Here is an 18,689-nt window from a genome sequence, read left to right on the forward strand (position 1 = left end):
AAAAACCGGCAGCAGGAGAAGAAGAGATGGAGGAGAGAATCTCTTTAAATTAATCATGTTCCACATTGGGTCGTCATGGAAACAACATATCCATCTGCAGGCTCCGTGTGTGTGTCTCTGAGAGTGCGAGATTCGGTGTGCGTGTCAGATGCTTCTCAGCAGGGCTCTGAACACACACACACACACACACACACACACACACACACACACACACACACACACAAACACACCTACACACACATAGCGTGTTGGACAGAAACCAACATTTCTGGGAGAAAAGAAGAAACGAAGCATGTGGAGACTTGTAGTAAAATAAAATCAGAAAAACGTTTGTTTATCTTAATGAACACTCAGATTTATTTTGTTGCTATGGCAATAAGTAATCGTAATGTTTTCAGATGGGTGTGTGTTTTGGGTTCAAAGGAGGAGCAGTTATAGGTAAGCATTTCTGTAAAATAAAAGGTTAATGTTAAATCTGGGTTATGGGCCAATGTTTTCAGAGGTTTTCCCTTCATGCCTCCATGTGAAAACGGTATCAGGGTGTCTGATGCAGATGCTACTGACTGTGAGGAGGAACGGAGCATGGTCAACCTGTTTGAGGCCCTGGATGGAATTTAAATGGAGCCAGATTACAGAATCAAGCCATCTGTGATGGAAACAAAGCTATAAAACCAGGAGACACAGAACCACAGGAGTCATTGGCTGATTCAGGGTTATCCCTTTGATGAGCAAAGAAACTGAACTCTTAGATCAGATTGTAATGTCAAGCTTTAAGCTTGTTCCTCATCCTCTTTGAATGGAGGATCTCCTTTATTCCCAAACTAAATTCTGGCTCCATTGCTTTGCATTGCTAACATCGCTTGCAGGAGAAATATGAGAAAAGTTAAACTTTTTCCAGAAATGGCCTGACTTCTTTGTTTCTAAGCTTCAGATCCCCCCACAATCTGAAATCTTCCTTTTAACCTTTTGTCGAAACAAAAAAAAAACCTGACAAGAAAACACTGAATAAAACAGCATTATAATTATGAATATAAAAAAATAATAAATAACACCCTACTGGTGGGAAAACATATATTTTTTTAGAAATTGTTTGATGTGTAATAGGTCATGTTGTGTAAATATTGTCCATGGTGGGGTGGTACAAGAATGACTCCTGGGTGTGAATTAGCCAGGTAATATTAACAAGCATCTTATGTCTGAGGTAGGCACGTTAGTCTTCTTGGAGGTTTAACATGTCTTTCATATTGTGGATAATTTAAAAAAATAAAGTTTGTCCCTGATTAAAGTATTGAAATGATATGACCATGACAATGGCCCTATGATCATTTAGATATGATGCATGAGCTACTGATAAATTACACATGTTCTGGATCACCTGCTGACGCCCGTTCATATTCATTTACATCCAGAAACAAAGGTGGTTGACCATACATGGCAACAACACACCTGTTTAGAAATCACATGGAAACTGATTGTGTTTCTCCTCAGAATGGTGGGGAGAAAAAATTATTAATTTCTGCAGAGTTTGAAGCCAGCCAAATATCTCTGTGTTTACCCATTCAAGTTTATTTCTGTGCCACATTTCATCAGGACACAATGTGTGTGACTTTATTATGTACATGTGTGCTGTCTTCTTCTATGGTGCTTTTCAGGTATTATGTAACACTCTTAAAAGGAGATGACAACTAGTGTAAATCTACTAGGATTAATATTTTAGCTGAGTTATGAGCCAGCAGGTTTGTTGCTGGAGCACTGTGGAGTGTTTTAATGAGACTCAAAGGCATCTGGCTAAAATAATAATAATAATAATAATAATAATAATAATAATAATAATAATAATAATAATAATAATAATAGAAACAATTACATATGAACAATTAAATGATGTCACCAGGTGAAATAGATTATTAGGTATGACACACAGAAATTTCAGAAATCTAAACTTGGCCAAGTCTGAATCCTAGTTATTTTGATTAAGTTCAACAGTTCACAATAACCCTGAAAAAATATGTGGTTCAGCTCAAATCACAAACACTCACTTGAGGAGGATATCCTACATACCAGCCATGGGCTTATAATGCCAGGTAATAAGATTTTTATTTAGGTGGAGCTCAGTCGAAAGTCCAAGGTAAGAAAAAAAAAAGAATTATAATATTATGAATGTACATTCAGCGTTCCAGGGTGGAAGGAAATGTGAGTCTGGGTTGAATGTGAGGGTGTCTGCAGACACTGGGCCTACCACACCTACAAAATCTGATCAATTCTCACTCAGTCTCTCTCTCTCTCTCTCTCTCTCTCTCTCTCTCTCTCTCTCTCTCTCGCTCTCTCTCGCTCTCTCTCTCTAAATTCAAGTGGGAAAGCTCTCATCACATTCTCTGGAAGGTCCAACCAAGAAATAGAACATATCCAAGAAAAGCAAATAAATAAATAACCTAACCTGTCAACACATTACACAGTGTTCTTGACTTACAGTTATCATTTAAAGGGCTAGTGCACCCTAAAAAGTGTTTTTGAATTGTAAACAACATAGTATTACTTGATTGTGGTGAAAACCACCTTTACTGTTGATAAAATTAGTATTTTTTTCATTTCTTTAAAAAACTGCATTTTGTGGGTCAATAATGGCTCATAACGCCCCTACAGGTTTTGTTTTTCATGATGTAGAGCTGTACTTGAGCCGTACACAGCCCCCTCCCTTCAGACGCAGATAGGTCCTTGCCTTGCAGGCACATGTGTGTGGTGAAGATTTGTTACATCATAGTCATTTAGCAGATGCTTTTAGCCAAGGCGACTGACAATAGTTAGGCAGTAGCATTTAGGGGTCTTGCCAAAGGACTCAACTGGAAGGTGTTAATATTCATCTCCTGAGGGAATTGAATTGTGGTCTCCTGCATAGGAGATGGATGCTCTACCAACCAAGCTATCCACCTGCTGGGCTATAAGATCACAAAATCAGAGGAGAATTGGAAAATGTTGTTATTCTGCACCTCTAGGATAAATAAATCAATGTCCATGATGAAAAAAAACCAAAACAAAACAAAAAGCGCTGAGAACCTCTGACTGGTTAAACACGTAATGTTTACATGGTTCAGCAGTACAAATCTGCATGGGGGCTTTTATTTAGAAAAATACTGGAAGTTTGTACACTTCTCCCATGTCTGATTTCCTGTCTGATCCTATTTGAACTGTTGAGTTTGATGCATTCTGGGTGCATGCTCGGTCAAAAATAGACTCAGCATCTAAGTTTAGCTGAGAGCCGCGACAAGGCGCTTCTGGGATGCTTCTGACATGCACTGCAGCGCTCCCGGTGGAAACCAAACGGCAGCGGAGGCCGCGGCACAGCCATATTGTAGCACATACACAACCAGTAGAAATGAGCTTTTAGAGCCGCACTTCTCCACATCCTGCAGACAGGGGCGCTGCTAGAGATTTCAGCCCCATGAAAAAAAACTGAAGTCCCCCCCCCTGAAAATTTTGATAGTGTAATACAGCCAATTAGCAATTTATTGCTATTTTGACCATCAAAGTAGCATTAAAAGAAATTAAATTAAAAGAAATTAAAAGAAAAACATGACAGTCTAGTTGGTAGAGGAAGCACTAAAAATACAATGAAGTTCATTTAGATTCAATTATTTGCTGCAAGACGGATATTTCATTTTTAAAAACCCATCTATCTTTTTTTAAATACTTAAACAATTAATTATCTCATGATAATTACAAAACAAATTACAAATACAAAACTTAAATACAAAATAACCTCTTCCATGAAAATGAAATGCATTTATAATCTGTGGAGAAACAAATCAAATCTCAGCTAAAACACCATCAAAAACAAAATGGCTGCTTGTTTTTTATGATTTATTGTATTGCGAGCATTATCATCATTATATCAAATGCAAATGGTAAGATAAATTAGGTAGGCTCAGAAACAAAAACTAGCAGGACCTCATATGGTTCATTGTTTTATATGAACTGAATGTAAAACGGTCACAAGCAAACCACTGTTGAGATTTACAGCCAAACAACAGCTGGAAGCCATTTTTAAAATTAAATAATCGTATTTTAAAAGGTACAACTGTGTGTAATAAGATATCAAGGAGTGGTAAAGGTGCACTATTGATGAGTCAAGCTCTTGCAGTCTCATTCACCATCACTGTCCTTACTCAACGTGGAGCTTTCTCCCTGGAAAACCACTTATCAAGTCCTGAAGTCCAGCTTTCTATTCTATCAGCTGTTCTGTTATATAGCATCTCCAATCATGTAATGTCATGTGTAACAGCATCACAATTATTATTTCTGGTGGCCTCCCACTATTTTGTTTTACTTAAAGGTGCTTTCAGTGATTTCACCAGCAATATCAAGGGAAATTGATTTGACTACCAATCCTTCACATCATTGTTTCTCTCATGTAGCAACACATGAAGTTTAATTTATCTCCAGATCTGTAGACTCACCGGTGAAGCACTAGATTAGTGGAGGAAACATATATGACGCTATATGGTTGTTGCTAGTTAATCTTCTGATATCTAGAAAATATAAATATTTCTCTGGTTGGATTGAAAGTCGTCACCCAGTCTGCTGCACTACTAATGTCTCTGTTCCTACTGCAAAGCAGGAGGATGAGTCCAAACTACTGAGCTAACCTACATTACAGTGATAGCTGAGGATTTTCTTAACCATTCAGGACAAAAACAGGGCCTGGGCGCAAGGTTATTATAGTTATCAAAAAACGAATGAAAAAACAAAAACTAGAATTTAAAAAAAATCTTGTTAACTGAAATAAAAATAAAAATGAGAGTTTAAAAAAAACTATAACTGAAACTATATTATGTGTTTACAAAACTAACTAAAACTAACTACAGTTATAGCAAAAATGTCCTTTGTTTTCATTTTTGTAAATTTTTTTCATTCATAAGCCCTCAGGGTTGATATAAAATCTATTTACTTTGCTCTGCCGGATTTATGCCAGGTGTCTGCATCGTACGGCAGCTAGAGGTCAACAGCGTGTTCGCCCGCGCCGGCTAGCGTGATGCTATGGAGGAAGTTAGGAGAAAGTGGCAGAGTCCTATTTGGGATTTCTTTCATTATGATCATGTCAAAGATAAAAGTAAGTGCCTTGTAGGTGAAGCAGGTGAGACAATGTGTGGAAGGGAAAAAAAAACATGAATCTGAAAGTCCATTTGAAAAGCTGCACTAACCAGGAGTACCTGGACCAGGTAGCCTCTCTGCCCCCCTCCCCGGAAAGAGAAGCTTCAGCCAGGCCGAGCAGCATAGGAAAGTAACTTGGGTCACAGGGTCAGTTACACACATAAAGTCACACACAAAATCTTGAAAAGCTGAATTTAAGATAGTTCATTCATTCATAATGCAAAGGCTTACATTCATTTTTGTTTACAATGTTGTACAGCAGGTTTAGCATAGAAAAGAAAAGCACATCAGCATCCAGCTGAGATACATCAGTATCTTCACCAGCTGCTGGTTCTGCGTTCTATCAGACACGTTCACTTTCAGTGTGTAAAATATGTACAGCTTTATCATGTCCAGTATAACATGTGAAGTCCTGTACTGATAATCAGATGCAGTGATTTGTACTAAAGCTGCTGCATCTCTAGTTCAATTCTTTATGTAGTTAATTATGAGTTGTTTCATCTGAATGAATTAAAGCTCTGGTCTAGAGTTTGTTGGGTTGTTGAGGTTGTTCATGATTAGTCAGATTTATCTCCTTTAGACTCCTGGCTGCCAAGAACTGTGAACTGTTTCTTGAATGGATGTTATGTTGATGTGTGTCTTTAGTATGTTGGTTATGATGATTTTTACCTAGCACACGATCTCAGAAGCAGCATTGCACACATTTTTTTTACTTAAGGCTGCTATCTTGGGGTTGTTGTGTTTGATTTGTTGATGGCTGTTCATGTTTCCTCCTGATACAGTTTTTAAAAATTGTTCCTTGTTGAGTTTTTATTATACAGTGCTTATTCTGATGATTTTGAATTTTGCACCTGACAAATACCCTAATTTACAAAATAAAAAACTAAAACTAACAAAAACTAAACTAAGCATTTTTGAAAAACGTAAAACTAATAAAAACTAAAAAATTTGCTCTAAAAACTAAATAAAAACTAAAACTAATGAAAAGTCTAAAACTATTTTAACCTTGCCTGGGCGGCGCTGCAGGTCCAGGGCGTGGGTGTGGGCCAGTTCCGAGGCGATAAGGTGAGCAATTCGTGGCTGACTGACCCAACCAAAGTTGGGGTCAGTCAGAGGCACTTTATTGCTGCCCTGGTGCTAAGGACTGGTATGTACCCCACCAGGGAGTTCCTTGCCCGTGGGAGGAACAAGGAGGAAGCAGCTTGCAGGTGTTGCAGGGCCAAGTTGGAATCCTGCTGGCATGTCTTGGGACACTGTCCCTTCGTTAAACTGGTGTGCTAAGGCGAGCACAGGGAGGACAGAAACCTCCCATGGAGCAGAACTTGCTTTTCAGTATGAATGCAGACCGTGAAAGCGGGGCCTTGTGATCCTTCTGATTTTTTAATTTTAAGCAGGAGGTGTCTAGCTTGTGGCGGCCATGCGTTTATAGCGACGTCACCTTTTGATCCTTTGATGTTGGCTCTTCCTATCATGAAGCAGAATTCACCAAGTGATTGTTCACCCAGTAATAGGGAACGTGAGCTGGGTTTAGACCATCATGAGCAATGCTGAGAGTAACGCGTTATAAAGTGACGCGTTACAGTAACAATATACGAAGTAAAGTAATGCATTATACTTAAAATATTGGTAATGAAATCACTTTACTGGACTACAGTAACGCGTTTTTCTGTGTTACTCAAGCCGTGTTTGCCTATGTGTAAAGTTCTGATCTGTTTTTACCAAGCGGCATCCTCCAGCATGTGAAGCCTATGGGGAAGTGCAAAAAATTGCAGTTCACCCCTCATCCACTAGGGGCTGGCTCCAAAACAGAGCAAATCTGATTGTTACTATGTTTCTTCTTCGTTTTTTGCCAGTTGTTGCTATGGTTCTTCTTCTACGTTTCGATGTTTGGAGGACTATTTTGTAGATGAGTTGTGGGACAGCATCTTTATGTGTGTGTTGTTCTGTGATTACATTTTGGGAGCACACCACACACAATACAATCAAAACTGATTTTTTTTATCTTCACGTGTAAGGTCTCGATCAGATAAAAAATCTCATAAGAGCTCGGAGTTTGATAGATGTCAATCATCCACGCTCACAGCTCTCAGCTGTCACTTTGCCCAATTTTAGTATTTTCTGGGAGTGACGGCAGGCATGACGCTAGCAAGACGGTAGGAACGCCCAACGAGTTTCACTTTTGCGCTTCAGAATCCTAAGAGTGACGTCACAGAGGCTCCGTCCATCTTTTATATACAGACTATGGCTTTAAGTGGTACGCGCATGCTGTTGCCTGTGCATGAGCTTCACCAGCTTCCAGAAGGATCAGGATTGTCTGACCACAGATGTGAAAACAGGAAAGCTCCTGACCATGCATGGAGGGTTCTACCCCAAATCCAGCACCCTGAGACTGTACACTAAGTGCAAGGAAGGAGGCAGAGGACTAGTGACTGTCAGAACCACTATCCAGGATGAGACATCCAACATCCTTGAATACATCAGGAAGATGGCCTCGACGGACAAAGTGCTCGGTGAATGTCTCAGGCAGTGGAAAACAGATCATGTGGTGATGGAGGAACCATCATGGGAGGAAAAGCCCCTCCATGGGATGTACCACTGACAGATAACTGAAGCGGCTGATATCGAGAAATCCTACTAATGGCTAGAAAGGGCTGGACTGAAAGACAGCACAGAGGGATTGATCATAGCTGCACAGGAGCAGGCCTTGAGCACCAGAGCAATAGAGGCCCAGATCTACCATACAAGACAAGACCCCAGGTGTAGACTGTGCAAAGAGGCCCCTGAGACAATCCAGCACATAACTGCAGGGTGTAAGATGCTGGCAGGGAACGCTTACAAGGAGCGTCATAATCAAGTGGCTGGTATAGTGTACAGGAACATCTGTGCGGAGTACAGACTGGAAGCCCCGAGGTCAAGGTGGGAAACCCCTCCGAAGTTAGTAGAGAATAACCGAGCTAAGATCCTGTTGTACTTCCAGATCCAGACCGACAAAATGGTAATGGCAAACCAGCCGGACATTGTGGTGATGGACAAACAGCAGAGGAAAGCCGTTGTGGTTGACATCCCAATACCAAGCGATTGTAACATCAGGAAAAAGGAACATGAGAAACTGGAGAAATATCAAGGCCTGAAAGAAGAACTTGAGAAGGCCTGGAAAGTGAAGGCAACAGTGGCAACAGTGGTGCCCCTCGGGGCAGTAACACCCAAACTGGAAGAGTGGCTACAGCAGATCCCAGGATGAACCTCAGACATCTCAGTCCAGAAGAGTGCAGACCTAGGAACAGCCAAGATACTGCAGAGAACCCTCAAGCTCCCAGGCCTCTGGTAGAGAACCCGAGCTTGGATGGATGAGAGACCGCCCACGGAGGGCGAGGGGACAATTTTATATATATATATATATATATATATATATATATATATATAGTGAAATGAGCTGAATGCACATTTCACAAGCTTAAAGAAGATATCAAATATCTTGTAGACATTGAATGAGCTTAGCTTCCTTAAAAAGTAGTCTACTTTATCCGTTCTTGTAGATGCATTTACAATCTGTTGTCTAGCTGAACTCTGAGGTACTTGTATTCTCCATGACCTCCATCTCTTCTCCCAGGATGTAGACAGTTCTTTGTTTACTTCTGCACTCCTGAAGTCAACAATCATTTCTTTTGTTAGAGCCAAAGATTAGGTGATTGTCTCATGAACTGACTGTTTAGTTCTCTGTACTCAGCTTCTTGTCCATCACTGATACTCCCCACAACTGCCGAGTAATCAGAGAATTTCTGCAGATGACAGGACTTGTATTGGAAGTCTGAGGTGTAAAGTGTGAAGAGAAATAGTAGGAGTACAATTCCTTGAGGTGCTCCTTGTGAATTGACGTGGCCATCAGTGGCCAACATTCTTTAAAAAAAACAAAAAACGTTTTCATTTGTGAGTGTGGACCCAGTGGCCTCAGGTGCAGCAAAGACTGCACTACAGGTAACTACTTCAACATTGTGTACCATCTTGTATGTGACGTTTACTTATCCAAAACTGCTCTCTAGCTCCTATCAAACAAAGCCAGTACTGGAGATTTAAATCTCAGAGGTCTCTCTCTCTTATCCACCATTGTAAAAATGGTGCTACAAACATGTTTGTGGACCCACAGCAAGTAGATATACATGTCTCATTCAAAAGAATAAAAACATAACAGTTATTTTAGTAAAGTGATACCAACAGAAACTTAGTATTATTCAATAATAGCTGTTTACCCTGAGAGGGATCAGTAGACACAATATAATAAAGGGAATAATATGAAATTTCCACAACAATATATATTTCTGACCCTTGATTGTGTTACATGCTGCACCTTTGATGTTGAACATTGCACTTTATGTTACTAATAAAGTAATAATAATAATAATAATAATAATAATAATAGGGGTGACCAACCATCTTTCACTCTCAAAGGTTGTTTTTTTTTTTTAAATAATAAATCAGATGTTAAATTCAGTATCTTCAACATGACAGATCACACTGTGATCAGTGTGAAATCAGCATGTGAAAACCTATCCACTCCATGATTGAGCAGCTTGTGGAAGCATCTATGGTTTTCTGTTTTACAATATGACATAAAATTAAAAGTGCTTTTTTTTATAATATAATATATAGCGCCAAAAAGTGTGTATCAGCATTTTGGTCCACTTTTCTTTCCAGCATTGCTTCAGTTCATTTTAGCTTTTTTTTATTTATTTATTTGTTCATTTATTTATTTATTCTGAATAGACCGCTTAAATTCGCCTCTCAGATGCTGTTTCCATGACAACCACAGGACTCGAGGTGGAGCGCCGAGCAGACCAATCAGCAGACAGTACGAGTCAAACACCGGACCCGTCGAAAAGCAGCAGCTCAAGCCAAACACACCGAACCAAGAGACAGCGCGTGAAGTGCGCGTGAAGTGAGCAGCCGAACCCGGCAGATCGTCGAAGGATGGTCTGTGTGGCGTCATAGCAGTGCCAGCAGCAGCTGAGCCACAACCGCAGGTAGAGGAGGGAGATCTGCAAGCTAACAAGCTAATGCTAACAAACAACTTTGTTTACCGCCAGTCAAAGAACCAAACCGGACCGCTACTCAACGGGTTATAGTTACAGAGGCTGCATGCGGCAGCAGTGTTTGATCCACACACACATACACAGCTTCGGGCAACAAATAACTAAAATCTGAACGTGGCATTACTTTTTATTCTTTGACCATTTTATTTAATTGTTGGTAACTCAATAACTGAATCATTATCTTTAAAAGCTCGAGCATGTCTCTGATTCTGTCCCTTAAAAACAAACAAACAAACAAAAAACCCTGTAATTTAACATTTAAGTTGTTAGAAGCGGGCTTAGCCAGGATCCTGGACTCTTCTTTAGGCAACTCCGGGTTCAGATTTTCAGATTGACATAGCTGGTTCACGTCTTACAGAAGAGCCTTCAGGATTTCATGTTCAAACAGGACTCATTTGGACTGGGATGTGGACTTTTTCTGTGTGTGACCTGAAGCAGAAGTTTATTCTTTCATTGTTGGGTTACAGCAGGTTTCAGCCATGCTGCAGCTCCCCTTGGTGGTGACAGCTAAGGTTGACTTGGTTCTGGTCCTGGTGACCCTGCTGGCTTTCTGGACCAGGCTTAGGCACCTCAGCTATCCCAACGCTGTGGTGTGAGTTTGATTTTTTTTTAATCTTTTACCTGACCATCCTGCACCAGACTCCACTGTGTTTTTGGCTGTTTTTGAATGTCTGTTTGTGTTCAGGTTTGATGAGGTTTACTATGGACAGTTCGTGTCTCTGTACATGAAGAGGGTCTTCTTCATCGAAGACAGCGGACCGCCGTTGGGTCATATGATCCTGGCTCTTGGAGGTTGGTTACCATGACAACCATTTGTGGCGTTAGCAGTGTGAATGTGCCCTGTTCATCATCTCTTTCTGTTCTTACTGTTCCAGCGTATTTAGGAGGATTTGATGGAAACTTTTTGTGGACCCGAATTGGAGCAGGTACCAACAAAAACCAGTTGACACCAATTTAAACCAGTCAGAAGCAGGTCAGACCAGTTTATGCTTCACTGAATTTGTTTGGTGAAAAACTTTAAATCTCAGAATATTATCATCATCGATGAAAAGTGGTTTTATCTGTGTTCTGAAACCAGTTAAACCAGTTTAGCCAAACTGTTTAATCTAGTTGATTGATGGCTTACATCTAGGAAATTGTTCTTTTGTTGTACAGAGTACCCCGGCAATGTGAGTGTGTGGAGTCTGCGGCTGCTGCCAGCTCTGTGTGGAGCTCTCTGTGTTCCTCTGGTTTACCTGTTGACTCTGGAACTTAAGTTTTCTCACCTGTCGGCTCTGGGCACTGCACTCCTACTGCTGCTAGGTAAAAAAAACAAAAAAAAAAAAACACACAGCATTCAGGGAGTGAAACAACTGTGAAGTGTTCAGGGACTCTCATGACTGTGAAGCATTCGGGGACTGAAACAACCACAAGACTTTCAGGGACTGAAGGGGTTGCAAGGCGTTCAGTGACTGAAAGAACTGTGAGGTTTTCAGGGACTGATGTCTATGTGTTACACAGATTTAGGCTGTCCTTAAGGCACATTTATGCTTGACGCAGAAGACACACATAATTTTGTCCGTTTTCAGGGAACTTAGATATCCGATATCAGAAGACGGAGCAAAACCACCTGAAATCGCAGGGCCGGTGCTGAGCAGAATAGCTGAGATGTGACCAGTGAAAGAAACAAACCAGAGAAGAAGAAGATCAGGAAGGGAACAAAAAAGCAGAAGAAGAAAGAGGACGAGCACAACTGTAGAAGCAGCCTGAGCTTTTATAGAAAGCTTGCGAGTGTTTAGGTTGGCACGCATTACCGCCACCAAACGATGTCTGAAACTGACGTCGGCTCACAGGAGTGAAGTCTGAACTTAGCACTGCTCCTAGTGGAGGACCTGACTTAGCAACCATGGCAACCATGAGGACAGCGACGTATGACAATGTTTGAAACAGACGTCATTGTTTATGCACTTAAGGAGCATAAATGGGCCGTTTGATCAGTGCAGGATTTTAGAGGAACATGATACTGCTTTGGTTCTGTTGGTTCTGATGTGAAACCCATCTGGACTTTGCTGTTTTTGCTGCCGTTCCAGAGAACTCTCTGATCGTTCAATCACGTTTCATGTTACTGGAGTCAGTTCTCATCTTTTTCGTGCTGTTGGCGTTCCTCTCATACCTGCGTTTCTACAACGCCCCCTGCAGGTGAGTCTCACCTGTAACCTCTGACCTCCTCTCAGGCATGAACCTGATCTGACCCTCCTCTTCCTCCTCCTCAGCTCCTGGTCCCGCTACAGCTGGCTGCTCCTCTGTGGGGTCTCCTGTGCGGCTGCTGTCGGGTGAGAACTAATCTAGAGTCTGTAAAGTGTTCTCACCTGGAACACATCAATGACATCTTTGTTTTTAAAATGTTTATCATGTTCAAGGTTTTTAACTCGTTTGTCATGTTTATTATGTTTATCATGTTTAACACATTTTTCGTGTTTAACGTGAAACATGTACTGCCAGGGTGAAGTACATGGGTGTGTTCTCCTACCTGCTACTGCTGGGCGTGGCCTCATGGCACACCTGGATCCTGATTGGAGACAAAACAGTCAGTCATGTGAGTTTTTAGCCAGATGATGAGAAGCTGCTGATCAGTGCTATTCATGATTGATCTGGTCATAGATTGATTGGTTTGGTTTCAGTCTGTTAACTAAGAGGTAACCTAATACTTAAATGTGACAGGTGGTGTGTTCAGGGACTTTTAAATCTAGTTGTACTTGTTACATTGATGACGAAGGTATTCTGTTCTATTCTACACCCTGAAATCTCCCATACACGCAGTTTTCATGTGAGATTGTTTATCGGTTCAGTAAGAATATTGATCAGCTGATCATCAGGCTCTGTGAACATGTTAATGATCAGGAAGTTATTGACAGAACATGTTCTCTGTGTGTGTAGCTGAGTGTGTGTTTGCAGTGTGTGTGTAGAGTTGTGTGTCTACTGGTGGTTCCTGTCCTGCTCTATGTGTTCTGGTTCTACATTCACCTGACATTGCTGAGCCGCAGCGGACCACATGACCAGCTGATGAGCTCTGCCTTCCAGGCCAGTCTACAGGTAACAACACACAACCTCCTCACTGGGAGAATACTGACCAGTTTCAGGAGGTAGTAATGAATTCTGATGGGCTGAACTGGGGTCATTCAAAAGGTTTCTTTGGTGGTTCTGTATTCCTCTAAGAAGCTGCAGTGATATATATAAACACACACACACATATATATATATATATATACACATAAATAACATATCAAACATTCACTTATTCCTCTTAACCCCAAACATTAAAAATAAGCAATGAAAAAAATAGTAACAAAATTAAAAGCAATAGAATAGACAATAACAACAATACAAAGGTAAAAAAATGAGGTAGAGCAAAGTAGGTACTTTGCACTGAAGTGCTATAATCAACTGTTACTGTTAGTTGTCATGTATTGTATGTTTTGATTGGGGGAACAGGCAGAGCAGAGTTCAGCATTCTGAGTGTTGCCGGGTAGAAACTGTTTCAGTCTGACGGTGTGTGTTTTAAGTGACTTGTACTGTTGACCAGAGAGCAGCAAGGTTGTGAAATGAGTGGGAGATGTCTTTCACAATAGAAGAAGCTCTGCTGCAACTTCTGAAGCAGTAGATGTCATCCAGAGGGGGAAGAGGGAGACTGATGATCATCTAGACTGTTTTTCTCACTCTGAAGAGCAGCTCTGTCAGCTGCAGAACAGTTTCCATACCAAGAGGTGATGGCATAGGTTACAATACTTCCATGGAGCAAGGCTAGAAAGATTGTAGCAGGTTAGGAGACAGACGGACTTTCATGAGTATTTTGAGGAAATAGAGCTACTATTTAGCCTTTTTTTTTGTTCCCAGACCATTTAAGATCCTCATTGATGTTCACCCCTAAAATCTGAAAACTGACACCGTAGCCAGAGCTCCTTTTTGACGTTGTTATGAGAACACTGTTCAGACAGTTTATGCACTTTGTCTCTATAGGCAGCCTGGGTCCCATTTGAGATGCAGCCTCCTACAGTTGTATCGTCTGCAGACTTTATAATCAGATTAGCAGGGTGGTGTGGTGAGCAGTCATGAGTGTACTGGCGGTAGAGGAGTGGACTGAGCACGCAGCCCTGCGGTGCACATGTACTGAGTTTAAGGGTCGTCAAGGTGTGGGGACCGAGCCTCACGGTTTCTGTGCTTTCACTGATAAAATCCAGGATCCACCTGCTGAAGCCAAGATCCCACATTTAGTCCACAGAAGCATCCTAACGTACGAACCTTTCTCCTCCAGGTGTGACAGTGCGGCATGCAGTGCAGTGTTAATGGCATCCTCGGTCGATCTGTTAGGCCAGTATGCATAGTGGTGGGGGTCAAGAGAGAGGGGCAGAGATGATTTAGGGATCACCAGGACCAGTCTTTCAAACATTTGTAGACCTCAGATGTGAGGGCTACAACTTGTAGTCGTTGAGAGAGGTGATGTTCATTTGCTTGGGTTCTGGGATTATAGTAGTGGTCTTCGGGCAGGCTGATAACACTGGTGTGTGCTAGAGAGAGATTGGCTGGCTGGCAGGCAGGCAGGGAGTCGGTTCCATTATTCTGTGAGGTTCTGTGGGTAAACAAGATGATCCAGATTGGAGTTTCTTACCTGTGTGTTCAGAGAACCTACAATCTGAAGAATTTAAACTGTTCTAGAGACTCACTGTACAACATCTCTTTATCTCTGTACTGTTTGTGTGGTTACTGATTGATTGATTGATTGTTTGATTGTTTGTTTGTTTGTTTGTTTGTGTATCTTAGGGCGGTCTCTCCAGGATCACTCAGGGTCAGCCTCTTGAAGTTGCTTATGGCAGTCAGGTGACTTTAAGAAGCTCCGCCTCCCAACCGGTCCCCTGTTGGCTCCACTCACATAAAGCCAACTATCCAATAAGGTGCTGCCAACTCATTCTGACCCAGCAGCCAATCAGGAGCTTTCTCCGATAGAATGGCGCTAACTTCCTGTGTCCTTCTGCTGTGTTCAGGTATGAAAATGGACGGGGCAGCTCTCATCAGCAGCAGGTCACTTGTTATCCATTCAAAGACGTCAACAACTGGTGGATCATCAAAGACCCCAGCAGGTAGGTCATCTGACTGTTTCCTGCCTGATGGAAAACATGGTCTCTGTCTAACACGGGTCGGGTCTCTGGCAGACAGGATCTGGTGGTCGACACTCCTCCCCGGCCTGTCCGTCACGGTGATGTCATCCAGCTGGTTCATGGAATGACATCACGCTTACTAAACAGGTGAACATCTCACCTGATTGTTGAATGCTTCAAAGATAGTCTGACATCTGAGTGTTGGATTGGCGTGTCTGATTTCTTGTTCCATGTTTCAGTCACGATGTGGCAGCTCCCATGAGTCCTCACGCTCAGGAAGTGTCCGGATACATCGACTTCAACGTTTCCATGCCGGCTCAGAACCTGTGGAGGGTGGTGAGTAGTTCTGGTCTGTAGTCCTGTTCATGACCTGGTCTATAGTCCCTTTCACAAACATGGGGCCCATATATATTAACCCTGAGTTGAGTCTTTTATCATGGTACCTGACTCTTTAAACCTGCATTAAAACATTATGTCTGATTCCTGATGCTGTTTTTCAGGACATCTCCAACCGGGAGACGGAGTCAGAGGTGTGGAAGACCATCCTTTCTGAAGTCCATTTGATCCACGTCAACACATCCACCACCCTCAAGGTATTGACAGGAAATGACCTCACAAGTCCATCAGAATAAAAGGTCTTTGTAAACCACTGGTGACGTGTGTGTGTGTGTGTGTGTGCAGCTGAGCGGTGTGTCTCTTCCAGACTGGGGTTTCCGTCAGTTGGAGGTTGTTGCAGAGAAACTGTTCAAAGCTCAGAGCAGCAGTTTGGGTTGGACAGTGGAGGAGCACCGCTATGGAACCAGTACGATCAGACCTCCGTCTGTCTCTCTGTCTGTTTTAACTTTCTGTCTGTATGAACCTGTGTAACATTCACGTAACTTTTTCATTCAAATGTTTCATATTTGTGATGTCACAGTATCCCATGATGCTTCACTGCAGGTCAAGAGCAGAAGGAGCGGGAGGCAGAGCTTCACTCTCCGACTCGCATCGATGTTGACAGAAAAATTTCCTTCTGGGCCAAATTCATGGAACTGCAGGTAACTCAATGAACGCATCTTAATGTCGCCGTCCAATCAGATTAACAGTTCACTGTTGATGTCATGCTGTGATGTCACGGCAGTGGAAGATGCTGACGGTGAAGCAGGAAGAGTCGGAGCACAAGTATAGCTCCGCCCCCCTGGAGTGGATCACCATGGAAACCAACATTGCGTACTGGCTGCATGCTTCCACCAATGTAACGTACACACACACACAAACAAACATACTCGTACCTTGGTTCTGCTCTCTGATTGGCTGCCTGTGTTTCAGGCTCAGATCCACATGATTGGTAACCCGGTGTCATGGGGCGTGGCCAACTTCAGCTTGTTGGCCTATCAGCTGCTGGCAGCTGTCTACCTGCTGAGGCGGAGGCGGGGTTTCAAAGACCTTCCTGATGGTACACTGCGGTCCAGGTTCTGATGACAGACCTGGTTCTGATGACATCATGTTGTCTGAACAAAGACATGTGTGGACTCCTGACTATGTGTGTGTTTCCAGGTGTGTGGGTGCGGTTTGTGTGTCTGGGCTGCGTGTGTGTCGGCGGCTGGTTGGTGAACTTCCTTCCCTTCCTGCTGATGGACAAAACTCTCTTCCTGTATCACTACCTTCCTGCCCTGATGTACCTGCACCTGCTGAGCCCCGCCCTGCTGGAGCATGTGCACACTCACTTGCTCAGGTACACATACACACACACACACATAAACAGACTCATCTTCCTCAGCTCTTTTAACAAAAATTTGGTGAAAATCTAGACTATTCCCGCAGGATCATCCAGCATCAGTCAGAGATGAAGCAGGTTCTGGTTGCTGATGTTTCAGGACATTCTGGTTGTGTCATCTGAACTAATAAAAGATTCCTGGGCTGGTTCTGGGTCTTCAGATCTCTGGAAGCCCTGTGGAGAAACTAATGAAGCTGTTCTCTGTGTGCAGCCGTGGAACTCAGCGGCGGGCTCTGGGTGTGTGTGCGGCTGCGGTGCTGCTGTCCATCTTCCTGTCCTACCAGACCTTCTGCCCACTGACCTATGGCAGCCCCGAGCTGTCAGCCAATCAGCTGCAGGCACTGAAGTGGCGAGACACCTGGGACATCCTGTACCGCCGCCGCTGAGGGAGCATTTGTTTTGATCATGGTGACTAACAGGTGATTTTCTGTTTGGATCGGAACCAGCAGATCATCACTTCCTGTTTGAATATGATGGAAATCAGTGAAAAAAATTAAAAACATGTTTATGATTAATATCAATAAACTGGCTGGTCTGACGATAAACTGTAGTTTTCTGTTAAAGGTGGTTCCTTCCCGTCGTCCATCAGGACTCGGAACATGTCACATGACTGAGAAACTGTTTAACTTCCTGTCTGATGGAAATGATGAAGTTACAGATTCAAGATCTTTGTCATTATGAAAGCATTACGAAATGTTGAGGAGTCTCGGTTTAAGCACACATAAAAAGGAAAACAGAAAAATAACAGGCACACATAAATAAGTAAAACATAAAGATATAAAATCTTGTACATAATATAAATCCAGCTTAAGTGTTGAACTACAGGGCAGCTTTGCTTTCTTAGCTGTGGGGAAGAAGCTGTCTCTGACTGGTTTTGTGGTGGTTTTAATGTTTTTAATTGTTCCTGTACTGCTTTCCTGATGAGTCTAGAAGTGCAGGTCCAGAACTGTGGTTCTGAATCTGTGGTTCTCCGGGTCTATGGAGAGCTGTTCTATTCAAAATCAAATAAATAAATAAAGAAACACTGAAATTACTAAATATCCCATAAATGTATTAAATATGTTTATAAATACTAGTATATATTACTAGTATATATATATATATATATATATATATACTTATTTATTTTTCCCTTTTATTTTATAATGGTATTTTGTTTAACAAGGAACTTTTATTTTTCAGTAATCTGTGACCTACGTTTCCCTGACCTGCCTGCCTGCTTCTTTTTTTTCAGCCCACCACACACCCCCAGATGCTGATTGACATAAATAGTTCTTTCTGTTACTGCTTATTTCTGACAAGTTTTCCACATTTGTAAGGAAAAATAACGTTCCAGCAAAGTTGTATGAGCATCTCAGCCAAAGCGCCTCGTCAGCTGTGTCGGAGTTTACCAATGTCCTCCGTACTACGTCCCTCAGGAACCCAGTTAATTCCTGATTTGACACTAGACTGGACCGAAAGGGGCTTGGTGGGAGAAACATTTGGTCAGTGGGGTTTGAGAATTCAGTTTACTTCCCACCATGGCCACGCCCCTTTATTTAAATATACTAACACAAAATAAAAAAG

At 42.1% G+C, this 18,689-nt stretch overlaps 1 protein-coding gene across 3 annotated transcripts; it reads left to right on the plus strand.

Annotated features, from left to right (window-relative positions):
* The first annotated feature begins 8,997 nt into the window (after positions 1 to 8,997).
* On the plus strand, positions 8,998 to 18,161 carry pomt1 (protein-O-mannosyltransferase 1). 3 transcript variants are annotated; one of them, XM_041998631.1, is made up of 22 exons: positions 8,998 to 9,123; positions 9,956 to 10,166; positions 10,703 to 10,827; positions 10,921 to 11,027; positions 11,111 to 11,161; positions 11,391 to 11,537; positions 12,305 to 12,413; positions 12,488 to 12,547; positions 12,717 to 12,810; positions 13,152 to 13,307; positions 15,033 to 15,163; positions 15,254 to 15,349; positions 15,422 to 15,514; positions 15,607 to 15,703; positions 15,868 to 15,960; positions 16,049 to 16,169; positions 16,307 to 16,404; positions 16,488 to 16,601; positions 16,676 to 16,802; positions 16,904 to 17,081; positions 17,335 to 17,542; positions 17,688 to 18,161. In XM_041998631.1, exons 3-21 carry the CDS (start codon positions 10,715 to 10,717, stop codon positions 17,507 to 17,509), a joined length of 2,160 nt encoding a protein of 719 aa, XP_041854565.1. In that variant the 5' UTR covers positions 8,998 to 9,123; positions 9,956 to 10,166; positions 10,703 to 10,714; the 3' UTR covers positions 17,510 to 17,542; positions 17,688 to 18,161. The 3 variants fall into 3 exon arrangements, with proteins under 3 accessions (XP_041854565.1, XP_041854564.1, XP_041854566.1); XM_041998630.1 differs by having other exon boundaries at positions 9,956 to 10,146; positions 10,700 to 10,827; positions 17,335 to 18,161; XM_041998632.1 differs by lacking the exons at positions 8,998 to 9,123; positions 9,956 to 10,166; positions 10,703 to 10,827; positions 10,921 to 11,027 and having other exon boundaries at positions 11,112 to 11,208; positions 17,335 to 18,161.
* Positions 18,162 to 18,689: the final 528 nt, after the last annotated feature.

Source organism: Melanotaenia boesemani, chromosome 11, assembly GCF_017639745.1.
Source record: "Melanotaenia boesemani isolate fMelBoe1 chromosome 11, fMelBoe1.pri, whole genome shotgun sequence".
NCBI classification, from domain to species: domain Eukaryota; kingdom Metazoa; phylum Chordata; class Actinopteri; order Atheriniformes; family Melanotaeniidae; genus Melanotaenia; species Melanotaenia boesemani.

What these genes read in the sequence shown, in the direction of transcription:
- pomt1 (XM_041998631.1), top strand. Translation starts at nt 10,715, where the DNA reads ATGCTGCAGCTCCCCTTGGTGGTGACAGCTAAGGTTGACTTGGTTCTG. An exon ending in TCCTGTGCGGCTGCTGTCGG is followed by an intron (nt 12,548 to 12,716) that starts GTGAGAACTAAT and finishes ATGTACTGCCAG; the next exon opens with GGTGAAGTACATGGGTGTGT. An exon ending in GAGACAAAACAGTCAGTCAT is followed by an intron (nt 12,811 to 13,151) that starts GTGAGTTTTTAG and finishes CTGTGTGTGTAG; the next exon opens with CTGAGTGTGTGTTTGCAGTG.